At 38.8% G+C, this 17,190-nt stretch overlaps 2 protein-coding genes across 2 annotated transcripts; both read right to left on the bottom strand.

Annotated features, from left to right (window-relative positions):
- Window positions 3,938-7,283, bottom strand: LOC109821366. Its single transcript, XM_020387557.1, has 5 exons — window positions 7,062-7,283; window positions 6,685-6,868; window positions 5,407-6,576; window positions 4,432-5,211; window positions 3,938-4,347 (listed from the first exon to the last, which is right to left on the bottom strand). The coding sequence occupies exons 1-5, from the start codon at window positions 7,281-7,283 to the stop codon at window positions 3,938-3,940; spliced, it is 2,766 nt and encodes a 921-aa protein (XP_020243146.1).
- Window positions 9,728-10,885, bottom strand: LOC109821365 (putative F-box protein At3g16210). Its single transcript, XM_020387556.1, has one exon. The coding sequence runs from the start codon at window positions 10,883-10,885 to the stop codon at window positions 9,728-9,730; it is 1,158 nt and encodes a 385-aa protein (XP_020243145.1).

Raw genomic sequence — 17,190 nt, 5'->3', positions numbered from 1 at the left:
GGCACATTGTTCATCTTCAATCAAATCTGGATGAACCCAAAGGATTTCGCCATTTGGGGTTGTGTGCGGCACAAGTCCCTTTTGGCGCTGTCCGTGCGGATCGTCATTCACCGTCTTCATCCCGACTTTGGTGACGCGTTTTGGCTCGAACCAAGTTGTAGGCACCGACCCGAAACTGATCGACACTGCGTTTGCCCCCACATTCTTGGCAGGTTTCGGGGTTATGACTCCTACGTCGATTAACGCCTGGATCTTGTCCTTGAGGTGGTAGCATGATCTCGTAGGGTGGTGGACCGCTCTATGGTACGCGCAGTACTTTGGATCCGTCACTTTGCTGGCCCCTTCTTGATCCACAATTACCGGCAACTGGATCTTGTTGTTCTCCAACAGGTATTTGAAGATGCCGGGAACTTCATCATCCTTGAAGGAGTACACTTTAGGAAACCTCGGCTCCGCAGATTTCTGCTTCTGAGGCCGTTGTTGCCATTGTCCTCGAGATTGTTGGGGTGCTTGTTGCTGCGGCTGTTGCTGAGGTTGCAATTGAAAGGTTTGATTAGCATCAACTGCATTAGCTTGTGCCTTACCTTTCCCCCGTGGGACGAAGTTTTGCTTTGGAGCACTTGTCGCCGGTTGGCCTCTTTCCGCCTTCTTCCTCTTGAGGAATCGCTCAGCTTGCTCTCCCCGGACTTTCAAGTCCTTCCATGTATTGGATGGTGCTGTCCCCATTGCTTCTAGCACGTCCAACGCGAGGTTGTTGTGGCAGGTCTGGAGGATGAATTCCTCGGTGATCGGGTCCCGGCAATTCATCGCCTTGTTCCGGAATCTTTTGACGAAGGTATCGACTAACTCTCCGTCCTTCTGCTTCTCATCGAGCAACGATCCGATAGATATCTCGGTGTCGTCGTCGAAGAAGTTGGCCAGGAACTTGGTCTCCATGTCATCCCAGCTGTTTACGCTGCCTGGCTTGAGGCGGCGATACCAATCGAAGGCGGCTCCGCGAAGAGTGCCGACGAATGACCGCACCATCAGAGGCTCATTACCAGAGATCACCCCCAAATGCGATTTGAAGTAAATCAAATGCTGGGTAGGTGAACCCATCCCATTAAACGGCGTGAAGTTAATTAGATTAAACTTCGCCGGATATGGGATCGATTCCCATTCTCTTGGGTATGGGCAAGGAATGCCTGTTTTCTTCGTCTCTTGAGCGGAAATTAGTGTGTTGATTTTGCTCTCGAGGTTCTTGATCTTCAGGTTTTCGCCGGTTTCTTCGCCAGCATTCTCATTACCACCCCCTGCGTTGACGGGAGGATCATTGGTGTTACGAGCATTTGTATCCTCATCTTCCACATTAATCGGGTTACGATGATTCTGCTCGCCTTGTTGGTTCGCCAATGCTTGGATCTGTTGGTCATGCATTTCTCTCATCTGCTGCATGGCCATCTCCATCTCAAATTTGAAACTTTCTTTCTGCTTAGCCAAAGCGTCTTCAAGCATCTTGGCCATCTGCTCCTCCCTCGCTGGACACCGTATTATCTGATGCAACCGCGGAACCAGCATCAGATTCTTCATCTTCTGAAGGACGTCTCGTCCGAACCCTACCATAGGTTGCTCGTTCGATGGTTCCGGACTGCAGACGGGTTCTAGGTCGGGAGGCTTTCAGAATTGACTCGAAATCATCTCGTGCCAATGTCCCTTTGCTAGTCATGTTGGTGGTGACCCTCGGAAATTCTCCGTCTTCAATCACCCTTCTTCTTCGTTGGAAGTGCCTAGGCTTTGATTTTGGCGTTTCCGCACTGAGTCTTTCAAAAACTGAAACTCTTTCGGGGACCGCCTTAATGCAATTGCATTCAGACAATACCGCCCGAATGAGTTTGGAACAGGGACATTGAATTTCCTGTTCTCGAGGACTCCTCTTCCTGGTTCTGTTCGTATTCCCAGCACGATAATACAACTCGTCATCTTGACAGTCGGAGTAACCTATCGTGTGCGGGCACGACTTCTCAGGTATACGCCTTAATGCAATTGCATTCAGACAATACCGCCCGAATGAGTTTGGAACAGGGACATTGAATTTCCTGTTCTCGGGGACTCCTCTTCCTGGTTCTATTCGTACCCCCAGCACGATAGTACAACTCGTCATTTTGACAGTCAGAGTAACCTATCGTGTGCGGGCACGCCTTCTCAGGTACAACACAATCACTATCAGATGATAATGTTTCCATCTGAGGTTGACTTGCCTTCTTTGGGCTTTCAAAGGTTACCCGCCTCAAAACATGCCTTTTTGGGCGTGAATTTTCGGCGTGCTCTTGGACTTCAATGCACAAATTGGTGCGCGCAGCTGCCTTGAGTTCTTTGTCATGCTGGAGGTGATGGTGACCCCCAGTATGTTGAGTCGTTCTGGGCTTCTTCATCGGGCCCAAACGCTCGTGAATTGGAGCTTTGCCTCTCACGTCAGGAACTGGACCGAGGCGCTCCAAAATTGATTTCTTCTTGCGGGATGACTCTGCATGATCTCCCGGAGAAGTTATTGGGATTAACGGCGACTTTGGTTGACTCGCCGGAGTTTGACCTTCCTTAGAAGGCTGCACTGGTTGCTTTTTGGCCTGAGTCGCCACTTCAGACTTAGGCTTCCAGACTTGGCGTGTTGGTGGTGGCTTCTTCTCCACCTCCTTTTGCAGCTTTCTACGGGCTTCCTGAGCTTGAGCCCGTGCCTGCGCTGACATCGCGCGGCGCTTGCGAATGCGCTCCTCGAGCGTCGAACGGTTTCGTTTGACGCGGACCCATTCTTTCTTTGGCGGCTTGGAAGAGTCGCCATTCATTGGTGGTTGAGGCTGTTTGCCTCTTCTGTTCTTCAACTCCGCGTGGTAGCGGAATCCGTCCGTAGACTCCATCGCCTTAGCGAATTGCCGCGCAAGGCGTTGACGACGCCTCTGGCGGGCTCTCTTTGAGAGAGTCACAACGCCCTGAACAGTAGAGGCGTTGGCGGGAGTTGGGTTGACCTGATTGGAGGTCGGTGGAACTTCATTTGACGCAACTTCGGCGTCAGTTGGGTTGAGAGCTTCGTGGGCTTCCCGAGCAGCTTCAAACCAACGAGCTTTTCTCCCGGAGGAGAACTTCTTGGACTTGCGGGGGGAGATAGAGCCGGACGAGGACACGTACTCCTCGAACTTGGCTTGGTCGAACTCGTACTCGACCTCCTCCACGACCGGGATTGCAATCCGCGGCTGCGACGCATCGATCTCGTTGGCGAGATCGTCGGCTCCCACTGTGGTCGCCAGATTGTTCGCGTGGAAAACTGTTTTCTTTTTCATTGATATGATTGTCATCTTGGGTTACAAAGATCCGGTCTTTTATAGATCCGGTTACAACTAAATCAAAGAAAATAAAGAAAAATTACAACTCTCCTCTGTGAACAAATCACGAGCTCCTGTTTTGCGGTCGCTCGCTTTGGTGGGTTCTTTGCCTGCGCCGGGGTTAATCCGTGGACCACCGCGCGATCTAGATCCGGTCGGATCTACACGAGTATGCGGGTATTATTCCACGAAGGGAATAATAGCCGGGAGGGATTAATCCACCAAGGGAATAATCGCTCGGATCTCGAGATCTAAGACCAAGCTTAGATCTGGAGTGTAGCCTCGTGTAGATCTCAGATCTGTTCTTTCTTCCTCTCGAGATCCTGCCTTTTCTGACGTGGATGGTCGCCGAGGATCAGATCTGAATGGTGCAAGTCTTCTGGTCTTCAAGCTCCGAGTTCACTCTTCAATCCTCGCTCTCGGTTGGATGACTCGTTGATTCCTCAACTCATTAGCTTGATTCTGCACGCGGGTGGATGCATTCCGTCGCTTCTGTGCGATTCGTCGATCTCGTCGCCTCGTCGGTTCGTCGGTTTGTGCCGAGATATGCTAGGGGACCTATAAGCAATTTTATATGCCTACAATTATTGAGTGTTTAGGGTAGTGCAGCCCCCCCAGATTGAGTCTGACATTGTATCATTAGGAGTTGTCGAGTGAGTCAGGGCTTTATATATCTCAGATATTTGTATTTTTCCATTATCATAGCATTCTTTCATAACTCTCTGTAGATTGTTACTATCACCAAATTTATTGAGAGCCAAGTCTCTAACCTTGAGTAATTGCCTCCACATCCAAGAATCAGTTCTTCTTGCTTGAATTTGCCATATATCCACTTGGTGTATGTAGTTTTCATGCACCCATTTAATCCATAATATATCTTTTTTTGTATGAATCATCCATAATAGTTTCATTGCAGCTGCATAACTCCATGTTTTTGCACTGTATAACCCCAGACCACCCATTTTCCTGTCTGTGCATACATCTCTCCAAGATACTAGATGCATCTTGCAGTTCCATAGGAAATCAGAGCATAACTTGTCTATTTTCTACAAAACTCTTATGGGTAGAATGTAGCTACTTGTCCAATAATTCTGAATCCCCATAATAACAGTTTTAATTAACTGAATTCTTCCAGCATATAACATTTTTCTTCTGCTTTGCCATCCTTGAATCTGTTCTAAAATTTTGCTAATCAAACTTGAGCAATCAAGATGTAAAAGTCTTTTAGAAATCAGAGGCATCCCCAAATATCTAATTGGTAGAGAACCTTCAGAAAAGCTCAGTAGAGAACATATTTGGTTCCTGACATTGTCCTCAACCCCTCCCAGATAGACAGCACATTTATTGGAGTTTGCTTCTAATCCAGAAACTCTACTGAAGTCTTGAAGACAACTATTCAGTTTACTAATAGACTGGATATCAGCTTTGCTGAACAATGGCAAATCATCCGCAAATATTAAGTGAGTTATCCCCAAGCCAGAGCATCTAGGATGGTATTTGAACAGGTTATCAGTTCTAAGCTTCTTCATCCTCCTGGACAAATACTCCATCCCAATAACAAATAAATATAGTGATAGAGGATCCCCCTGCCTCAGTCCCCTTGCCCCTTTAAAGTATCCATGTAGAGATCCATTAAGGGATAGTGAAAATTTTGTAGTAGTTATACAGGTCATAATCCATCCAATCATTTTTCCTGGAAATCCCAATCCTGTCAACATAGCTTTAATGAAATCCCAGCTTATTGTATCAAATGCTTTTCTCAAATCTATGTTGAGTGTAGCTCTTGGGGATATATGTTTCCTACCATAATGCTTTACCAGCTCATGAGCAAGTAGAATGTTATTTGAGATAATCCTTCCTTTGACAAAGGCACACTATGCATCATTTACTAAATATCCAATGACTTTCTGGATTCTAGCAGTTATTATTTTCGAGATCACTTTGTAGACACAATTACAGCAGGAAATTGGTCTAAACTCAGATGGTGAGCTTGGATTCAGAACCTTAGGAATTAAGGTGATGGTAGTTGTATTGAGAGAGCCAAGTAGTTTACCAGAACTGAAAAACTCCTGAACAGCCTTGATCATGTATGCACTAATAATATTCCAGGTGCTTTTGAAAAATGATGCAATATAACCATCAGGTCCAGGGGCCTTTTCATCAGAGATAGTAAAAACAGCATGCTTGATCTTTTCATTAGTGATTGGAGACTCCAGTTCATTTCTATGTCTATCCATAAGAATGGGACCATCAGAGATGACTGCAGGGTCTGGTTCTAGAGTATTCATTTTTTTCCCAAGCATATTTCTGTAATATTCAATAAATTCAGTAGCAATTTCAGGCAAATCTGTAATCCTCCTTTCATTCTCTGAATAGAGTGTTAACACTCTATTTTGATGTCTTTTAGCTTTCATGATTGAATGGAAATATTGTGAGCTTCTATCCCCATGCACAGCCCGACTGATATTTGCTTTTTGTCTATGAAATGATTCTTCACATTGAAGCAGCCTGTTATATTTTTGAATGCATTTTTTTTCCTGAGTAATCAGATTCTGGTTTAGAAGATCCAGACTCATCTGATTTTGTACTCCCAGTAATTCCTCTTTAGCTCTTGCAACTTGCTCCCCAATGTTCATGAAGTGCTTCTTATTTAACTCTTTGAGGACAGGTTTCAGCATCTTAAGTTTAGAGTAAAACTTGTACATGTTGTACCCTTTTATCTCTTGACCCCAGACAGAATTCACAAGTGCTAAGAAGTTAGGATGTTTTGTCCACATTTTATAGAATTTAAAAGGTTTTTTTCCTTGAAAATCCTCCTCCCCAACAGATACAAGAGCTGGAGAATGATCTGAGCACATTGGTACTAGAAATTCCACCTGGCTTGATGTATAATGATGCAACCATCTATCATTAATCAGAATTCTGTCTATTCTGCTCCAGACTCTAGTATTAGCATCTTGCTTATTATTCCAAGTGTAGAAACATCCAATAGATTTGATATGAAGTAGTTGGCTTGATGATATAAAGTTTTGGAAGTCTTCTGTGTCAGCATCTGAAATAGGAGCTCCTCCCATTTTTTCTTCAGCACTAATGATTGCATTAAAATCTCCACCAACCAACCAAGGGCAGTTTACATTTTGTTTGATTTCCAGAAGATCCTGCCATAATCTTTTCCTATTCTCCCTTTGATTTGAGGCATAAACCACAGACATTAGGCATGATACTTTTCCATTTTTCAATTGGACAAAGCAAGTCAGGCATTGATCAGTTGTGCTAATACTTTAAACTGTCATTAAATCATTGTTCCAGAGTATCCAGATTCTCCCATTACCAGCTTCCTGAACATTTGAAATCCAATTCCAGTCTCTAGCAAATTTCCTGGCAATATGCTCCATCTTTTCTTCCTTTAGTTTTGTTTCTAGAAGAGCTATAAAGGGAATATTGTACTGATATATAAATTCCATCTTTTCTTCCTTTAGTTTTGTTTCTAGAAGAGCTATAAAGGGAATATTGTACTGATATATAAATTGCTTTACAATCAAATGCTTAGAGGATTTGTTGAATCCTCTAATATTCCAAATGGCTAAATGCATTTATTGATCCCCCCTGTCAATATGACAAGGGTCAAAGTCATATACCTGTGGATCTAGTGGGGAGAATTGAGTTTTCTGATTTGAATTCCCAGCAACAAGGGTCAAAGTCATATACCTGTGGATCTAGTGGGGAGAATTGAGTTTTCTGATTTGAATTCCCAGCAATGTTGATTGTTGTTCTTCTAGCAATATGTGCTCTACTCACACTTGTGAATCCTGATGCATTCACAATTGTGGATTGATATACATTTGTAAGACATGGGCTACCATGCTTTATGCCTTGTGCACCTGGTGAGCTATTATCTATAGCTTTACCCTTGTCTTTTAAGCTGTGCATGTTTTCTATTAGTTGCTGTGGTGTATTGCACCCTTCTTGCTCATACTATCTTTTCCCTGAGCCTCATATGCAGATTCATTATCTGGTAAAACCTGTTGCACATCATTCTCCTTTTCAGCATTAGTATTCAATCTATCAACCTGCACCTGAGCACTGTGCGTATCAGTCTGCACATTATGTACCTGCACAACTTCCTTCTGTTTATTAACAGGAACCCACATTTTTCTTCCTTTTTGCCTCCTGCAATATTCAGTATCATGTCCCACAATATTACAAACTGTGCAGCATTTTGGCTTAAGTTCATATATGACATTTTGCCTATACTTTTTTCCATCAGGTCCTTGTATTTCAACTGTGTCAGGTAATGACTCTTTTAAGGGCAGCTTCACTTCCAGTAAAACCCTAGCATAGCTTAGCCTTTGCCTTGTTGCTGTAAGCATGTCAGTTGTTATTGGACATCCTATAAGACTTGAGATTTTGCTGATACCTGTAGCACTCCATAGGTTGAGCTTTAAATTTGGAAATTGTACCCATAATGGATAAGAACAATCTTGTATTTTTTCCACTTCAGAGTCAATTGACCAAGGCTTGAGAACCAATGGCCTTGAGCCAAAAAACCATGGTCCTGCATCTAACGCTTTTCTCATCTGCTGCTCCGACGGGAAATCAAACAAGAAAACACCTGATTTGATCAAAATGATTTTTGGAATTGAAATTCTCCCCCAAGCTTTATTTACATATGCTTCCATGGATTTGAATTTTGCATTGAATCCTATAACATGACCTACTAAAGCATTCTTCCAATAATCAACTCCTTCCCTCCATTCCATTTCAGTAAAAACAGCGGCATTAGATTGATCAGATGGTATGAAATTAAGGGACAAACCTTTTCCAGGTTTTCTATTATCTGTAAACAAGCTGGCAAAGGATTTCTTCTTTCCTTCACTTTCCTTTGTTAAATCTATCTCATCTTTCAGTTCATCATTCTTTTCCTCCAGATTGATTTTCCCGTAATTTTTTGAAGATTGAGCTACAGGAGTTGCATGAATCTCAACATTGCTATTAATTTCATCACAATCTTCATCATTCTCAATGTTAAAATCATCTTCTATATCTTCATCCCAGGAGATTGAGTTAGGACTCTTACTAAGTTGTCGAGCAAAGGTAGAGTCAGATCTGAGATGAACTTGAGCAGGATCAGAGAGAGAGGTAGTTCTAGCCAGTATTTCCTCCATGAGCACTCTCTTCTTCACCCCAATCGGACCTGTGCTCCCCATTAGCTCCATCAACGATTCCTCTCGAGCTTCAACTGTTCCATTGTTTTCTTCACCATTTTCGATTCCCTCTGTTTCCTCAGATCTACGAGTAGACGAAGAGGAGGGGAAAACGAAAATAGAGTCTCTCAGAGTAGCACTAGGAGTCCCTTTACTCCCAATCTTCTTCTTCTTCTTCTTCCTCATTGTAGATCTAGACGGAGGTGCACAATAGCGGGAAAATTTTCGCCCGCTAAAATGCACCAATAGAGACCGCCACTTTTTTGCCAATAAATTCTATAGTGGACCTTGTTCAGCTATGATTTTCAGAGAAAAAGATATGTCGCTGGACATGCATTTTTTTTACCTTCTTCGTCCATTATACTGGTAATATATGAGCTTTAGGTAGCTAGGTCCATCTTTTCGGAAGTAGCTGTGCAGCCTAGGCTTTAAGTTCATGACTCTGTTACAAAGACATCCCAGCTAGGCTTGAAGTTCATGACTCTATTACAAATACCCGGAAGATAGCAGCCAATTAAGCCCCAAATATCTCAAACACACACACATTTTAGATAAGCAAAAGTTTTAAATGTTATAGTATCAAGACAAAGGACCAATATCTCAAACACACACACATTTTAGATAAGCAAAAGTTTTAAATGTTATAGTATCAAGACAAAGGACCACAGATAGGGTATACAACAATTACAGAGTAAAGACACTAAAAGTACATCAGAACATATTTTGGTCATCTCTGTAATTTCAAGTCAGAAGCATTGGAGTGAGCCTAACCAGTTTAGAAAAAATAAGGTGAACCGCATGTCCCTGTTCCTAGTCGAGGATGGAACATGGTTATCAAGTGCCTTGGGTCATAAGGTGTGACACGGTAACTTTTAAACATGAAGGGGTGACGACATTTCCATAGTAAATTTATATGCATTTGCATGTGGTTCCATTAGCATGAGAACATGTATGAAACCGCATGTGTAAGAAGGAAATAGATGGATGCATGCAGAAAAGCATGCGTTCTTGCATTCATCATATGATATGTTTATAAATGTTATCACAATTTTTAGCAAAGTGTGAAAAATGAAAGTGAAAGTTCCAGTATATACAAAGTAAAGAAACACAATGAATAAGCATGCACGCATGCCCACCTGCAAGCATGAACGCACACATGCATACTGGATATCATGTGTTGTAGGCTAGTATCCGATCTGCAGATCGATCTTCTATATTCCTGGAGACGTCTCCTGTCTTGAAATTATAGGAAATCACTATCTGCTCACTGTGACCGACCCTCACCCTCATGTACAGCTTCTCTCCACCATAAAATGGTAGAGCCAACCACTTTTTCATGTAGACCAGGCATTCTACCTTCTTACCCTTCCTCATCAGCAGCAGGCCCAACGGTAGAAAGAAGTGCTCATTATCCACAACCATCTGAACAATATTCACTTTGTATATCTGCTCCCAATTGCCATTGTTGTTCAACAACCACACTTGCACATATAATTCACATAGTTTCGTGTACGTCAGTTGATCCTTACACACTCCCATCTCATTGTAATCAAAGGCATCTGTCTTTTCAGGTAGTGTTATGATTGTGCAAACATCTTCCTTAATGTTGAATGACATCAACTGATTGGAGCATTCCCAGTATACAACTCCTTTGACATAAATGGATTTCCCAAGCTTGATGAAGTCTCGGATAGTAACTTTTGCATTGGTTGAAACCCACTTGCTAGTGATTGATGAGAAGATCTCAAATCCAAAAGTGAGTATATGACGACGCCTTGCACTACTCTCGCGATCATAACGGAGCTTGACAGGATGGATGATTTTGTAGCCTGTAGACGAGGTTTTTGACTCGAATGCCAAAGCAGCGGAGTTTACACGATCACCGCTGTCAGGGACGACACGGCCCTCGCTTGTTAGAGGATTGTGAACATATAAGAATCTATGGTTGATGGTATTATTCTCCAATTCAAGGCAGAGGAGGCCATTGGTAGAGTTGATGAGCCTAGCTCGATAATCATTATTAGGGAAGAAGGAGTTGGGATATGATTTGCAAACCGTGATTCCAGACGTAGTGATTGTGTACACATTTGTTTCATCTTTGCCAACTGAGACAAGTTGGTAATTTGGGAGGAACTTGAAATTGTTCCACTTCTTGCAGACGCACTTGAATCTGCAAAGCAATTTGTAAGGAAGCCGCAGGAGGATTTCACAGAGGATCAGTTCCTCCGGGATCATGCAACCTGCAATTACTGGAGTTGATGCTGGCGATGATGGTTCTCCCTTCTGCTTCTTTGTTTTCATCGTAGCAGCCAACTCATCGTCGCCCATGATTTAGGGTAGCTGTGTGTAGCTAGGCTTCTGATATTTATAAAGCCTGGGACTCCCTACTAATTACTCTCCTTGTTAATCCTCAGCTTGAATTTGAGATCGGTTATTAGGATACGAGGAGAGAACTGTTGTTCTGTTATTAAAATTTTAATTTGAGCAAAACGGATATTTGTTTTCCTCGTATTTTATTCAAAGCGACATCCTTTTTAACTACTAGTTTTTTATCTACATACACGTAAACTGTACGGCATTTTTTTTTGAAATTTATCCTTTAGATCATTGTATTTACGGCAAACCTTGAAACAAACCTCGTTCCTACCCTCTCTGATATGTAGCGAGGCAAAGATGAGGACAGAGAATGAATTTTGCCTTAATTATGTACGGAACCTACCAAACATCAAGGGGCCATTAGTCAAATAGAACTCAAAACTAAAATTAAGATAATTTTTAGGATAAAACTTTATAGTGTTAGTCAATTAGAATTAAAATTAGAATGAAATTTGATAGTATTGTTAGTCAACTACAACTCTGACAAAACTAGAACGGGGATAATAGTACAAAAGTATCCTAATTTTTTTATTTTTCTATACAAAAATGAGAGTTCTAGTCTCTCAAATTATGCTAAGTTTTAGATTAGAACTAGATAGTAAAAAACTAGAACCCCCATTTATTTTATTATTTTTATTTTTATCTTTTTTTTACGTCTTCGCTACTATGGCCATCACCATCATTAGATCATGCCATCAAATCAGATCTGGTCTCCTCTTAGTCATAACTGTTATTTTCTTTTTTACCGAGTATTATAATTATATAGTTAATTTAAAGGTGTCTCCTCTTAGTCATAACTGTTATTTTCTTTTTTACCGAGTATTATAATTATATAGTTAATTTAAAGGTAAAGATTGTATCAATCCATAATTTATTAAATAATAAAATTGAGAGATGAGGGAAACAGATCTCGGGGAACGAAAAAGGGAAGGGAAATGGGAAAAACTTTTTTCCAGACTTGTACTATAATGATAATTAAAAATAAAAAAGGCTATAATATATGTTATAATAATAATCGTCAATATCTTATAGTCTAACCAAAAGTTATTTAATAGTAAATAACATTCTTGTAAACAATTATCAATTAATAGCAGTAAGTTTAAGATACATGAATAGTATTTTTATCCTCAAGATGCATTAGTATATACTTCATAATTACAAAATTTATCTCATGTTATTTTATCAAAATGTCCTGCTTTACAAAATTGTTCCTATTTATTCAACTAAAACATCTTACTAGCAAAAAATTATTCCACTTTAACAATTATCCCACTTTGCATGAAAATGTCCCAATTGACTTATACCATCTAAGTATAGGGCTATATTAGTTTTCCCATATGTATTAATAGAAATATGTGAAAACACAGAAGAAAATTATGGAAATATCATATAGATTTCGGGCCAATGTAAGTCTTTTACTAAATCATCAACCAATATATTATCTAAAAATTGAAAATTAAAAGAACTTTTAAATCGTACATTAATTAGTGCATACTTTTTTTAGGTCTCATGTTTATGAGCTTATTGTTAATCTGGTTTTGATGATTAACAAATAATTCTTAACATTGTTTTTTGACTAATTGTACTTGATTGTTAGGTATACTACACAAACATCCTCAGTTGGAGGTTGGTTGGAATTGAATGCTAACGAATATATTTAAGGATGTTGAAAGGAAATTGGAATGAAGCCGTCGTAATTCAAGTTAAGATACATTATTGCTTTATTCACGTACACATTTCGTTTTATCATTTTCATTGTTTGTTTCGCTTTGCTAAATGATTTTTTAAATATCTTTGTGGATACACTTTAGTTTCAAAAATAGTTTTAGTTTTCAAATACGATAAATATGAAACTAGCTTTAACGATTAACAAAATTGTTTCATCGCATTATATATGTATTTGGGAATATAATGTATTTTTGGATTATTGACTTAATGATACTGTTTTACATCTTTTCTAAAGTTGATTAATCTATTTAAAAGTATCTCAAAACTTGGTTGAAGAAATTTCATCAAAATCAAGTATTTAACAAACTCGTATTTTTGACCATTTCTTAAAACAGTGAGTTTTCACAAATACGAAGTGCTATTTTAGAAATTTCTTCTCAAACATGTTTATTTTTATAAGTATAAATGTTTCTCCAAGTTCTACTATATAGTCTCTTTAAATAGTGACTATTTAGTCTGTTTAAAATAGTTTTACTATATAGTCTCTTTAAAATAGTTTTTCAATATGTGATATGTCAGTCTTCAGTCGACTGACGAGAAGCATTTTTTAGCAATAGCTTTGTTAGTCTTTTGAATCGACTGAAAGCTTGAATCAGTCGACCGGATAATTCTCTCAGTTGACCGATAAAACTCTTCAGTCGACTGATAGTAATAATCAGCCACACTATAAAATAGCAGTCGTTTTGGACAGTCGACTAACTCGATTGATCAGTCGACCGATCAATGACTATTTCACAATAACAACTAGTTTCTATTTTGTTGTTTTTGAGAGGTTATAAATAGCCTTTAAGACTCAGTTTTTTAGAAGGGTTTTTGGATATGTTTTTGGGCAGTTTGTTTCACGTTTTTGAAGATCAAAGTGTGTTTGTTTATGTAAAAAGAGTTTCACATAGAGAAGGATCTCAATTTCAATTTTCAGGAGTTCATCCTCAAATATCTATCTCTCTTTGTTTGGAGAAGTTTTCTAAACTCATCCTCTAGCTAATTAATATTTAGATTCCTATATATTTATGCTAGATTGATTTGAGTTTGATTTTATTTTACTCAATGTTTACATACACAACCACTTGAGCTTTAGTATTTTACATTTAGTATAAATTAAGTTGTGATAGCGTTTCATTGAGAGAGCTTAAAATTTGTTCTCATTTGTCTTAGAGAACAAATTATTTATTGGCACTTATTGTTAAAATACGTTGTAATACACAAGAACACTTAGAGGAGTAGTTGGTGGGAGACCGGGGTCAATTCCAAGAGGAGTGGGTTGGTTGTAAAGCCTAAGGAGAGGTCATAAATCCAAACGTTTGAGGAAGGTTGATAATCATATTTTATTACAATTTTATACCCGTATTATCTATTTTATATGAATAAATATATCACTAATAATTGTTTTTATCTTTAATTGCAGGTTAATGAAGAATAAATCTCAAACTCTCATTTCTCAACAAAAACCCATTGATTAAATGAAGAAATGAAGCAAAGAAGCCCATTGGAAAATCAATTTCCAAATTATCTAAAAGCCCAGAATCAAGCCGAGTAGCCTGTAGAAGCCGGAAAAAATCAAAAATCTAATATGAAAAGAAATCATATTCAAAATGGTTGGCCGCAAAGAAACGACGATATCTCCCAATCCGGAAGGCGGAATTTAACATATAATATATGAAAATCGCCTATCTCGACGAGACGAAGCCAACCGTGAAGTTAGAATTTTTATTAGGGCATCGATGCCAGCATCGATGCGAAGTCTCCAGATTTCACCAACGGCCGAAATTGCATTCTTGGGGCTCAAGTTTGATCCAAGGGCTCTCATTCACTGATGTTTACTATAAATAGGGGTTGAGAGTGAGGGGTTAGAGGTGTGAAAATTTTTGTAACTCCTTTTGGAGAGGAGGGCTACTCTTAATTGAGAAGGCCTTCCAAAATTGTAACTTTTTATTGCAATTAATAATAATAATTTTTTCACCACTTTAAATATTTCTTCTCTTTGTTGGATGATGAAGATGGAGATGAAGAATTATTTAGAGGTTTGCATTTCTTTCCTTTTTCTCTTTTATTTCTCTTTTATTGCTTATTAGTTAGATTTATTTTCATGCTTATAGTTAGATTTTATTTTCTTGTTAAATAGCCAAGAGGCTAGAACCCTCTTGCCTTAGATTTATTTCATGCTTATAGAGTAGATTTATTTTCTTCTATTTTGGCAATTTATTTTGTAGTTTAGATTTTTTATTCATTTTTCCTTCTCACCTTATTGTTCATACTCACTCTCATTTACACTTTGCACCTATTTACACACCACTTTCACTCTCTCAATCTCTTCACAATCACATTCACTTATCACTCCTATTTGTCACGCACACGAAATAAGAACCAATTTTATATTTTTTTCTACAAAACACCTTCCTTCGTGGGATCGATATCTTTATACTATAACTTGACACGGTTGTGCACTTGCAACCTTTTTGGTACATGTTTATGCCGCATCAAGTTTTTGGCGCCGTTGCCGGGGAGGGTGCTTAAGTAGGTTTTAATTATTTTGGTTCTTTAATTTGTGTGTTTTTTGTGAAAGAACTACTTGAAGATTAAAGATAAAGAATTGGAGATTGAGAAATTGAAGATTTGCTTGAGGTAAGTCTTTTTCTTTATATTTTCAATTCCACACCTTTAGTTAGCTTCTTCACACTTAGAGACAATTAGGATTTAAAAAAAAAATTATTTTTGTTGACCATAATAAAATTCACCCTCCATTTGAACAAATATTAACAAGATAATAAATTCAAACAATTATCCCTTCTCATTTGTTTGATTGTTAACCCTAATTAAAAAAAGAAGATTTTTTTTCATTTTTAGTTGCTTTTAATTCTTAGGGTTGCATTTCATATAGTTAGTAGGAATTCACCAAGTGATTTGAGCATCTTGATTTGGCACACACTCAAAAATATTTTTAAGGGAAAAACCCCCTCATCAAGATAAGGTGAGGGATTTCATCACCTTTTCCTTAGCCCAAAAATCACTAATTCCTCACTACACCACCCAAGCCTAATAAAACTCATTAGACGTTGGCCCTAAGGATTCGAGCTCAATAAGGAACAAAAAATCCTAAAGTGAACCAGTTTAAGTTTTCTTGGATTAGTTGGTGTCTAAGGCAAGGTTTAAGGGTTGCGTAAAGCGCTCCGTAAGGAACGAGGTACTTAATTGATCTCTGATCACCCTCTAGTACTATCCTTACCTGGCTAACTACCCGGGTAAAACTTTTATCTTTTCACTTAAGGAATTTTTGGTTAAGAGCTAGTCTAGTTGAGTTAGGCTTAACCCTAGAGTTAGAGTGATTGAAAAGTGATTGATTTTGATTTGTTTTAGTTAGGATTTTCTTTTTCTTCAAAAAAAAAACTAACTTTTATTTTTCCAAAACAAAAAAAAAATTATATAAAAAGAAATTGTTTCGGTGCATGCAAAACGTGGATTAGGGACAATACACATCAACAAATTCATTTTGAACAAAAGGCTAATCCACAAGTTTTTCAAAATTTATGTTATCCCAATAGGAATGAAATTTCCAATGAAGTCCGGGAGTTTGTAGAGAGTCCATATCAGTATTCGGTAAATGATCCATTTTTTCCAACCTACAACCCAGGTTGGGCAAGTTACACAAACATTGCATGGAATCAGGGAAACCACTCTGGAACTCAAAACTTCACTCCCTCTTTGACCCAACATTTTCCTAGGGAAAATACAGTTCTTTTTAATTCTCATCCACAATTTCAACAACTCAGTCTGTCACATCAAAATCAGTCTCCTCATCATCAAGTTGTAACTCACACTCCTCTTGATACAGATCATGATGAACGTCTTAATATTTTGGAAAAAGGTTTTGAAATAATAATTAAGGCCTCCACACTAGCCACGGATATGTTAACTCAAACATCCTACACGATGAACTCCTTTATGCAATCAACCGAACTCATACTTAACTCTAACACTCAAGCCATAGCTAGATTAGAAATCCACATTGATCAACTAGCTAGTGCCATAAGTGAAGGAGAGGAAGGAGAAATTCTGAGTCAACCCGTGGTCAATCCTAAGGACACTCAAATGAATGCACTACAGTCAGAAAAACAGGTCAATAATCAGGAAAGAACACCTTTAAGCCAAATTCTTGTCCCAATTCATTCTTCCCCTGATAATTCAATTCAGGAAAGACCGGGGGAAGAAGAAGAAGAGTCAGATCTAAGTTTTGAGGAAATTTTTAGTGAGGAGCTGAAAGTATTAGGAGAAGCAGATTAGGTTTGTCAAAATAAGAAAACTGTGTTGGACAATTGCTGCTTTGAACTGAATTTTGAAAAACTCTTTCTTGATGGACTAAGATTTTTGGAAAATAAACAACAACTAAATTTTTACACATCAACCATGAATCTTGGGGTTGAGAAGATTGTTAAAGAAAAATTGGTTGTTAGAGAACAAACATTCACAAATCAAGAATCTAAGTCTAATATGCATGACACCAATAATACCTACCTTCCATTGCCACAAAAATC

The sequence above is a fragment of the Asparagus officinalis genome, chromosome 8 (genome assembly GCF_001876935.1).
Source record: "Asparagus officinalis chromosome 8, Aspof.V1, whole genome shotgun sequence".
Classification (NCBI taxonomy): domain Eukaryota; kingdom Viridiplantae; phylum Streptophyta; class Magnoliopsida; order Asparagales; family Asparagaceae; genus Asparagus; species Asparagus officinalis.
Note: the sequence above shows the minus strand (reverse complement) of the source record. Positions and strands in the feature narration are given on the sequence as shown.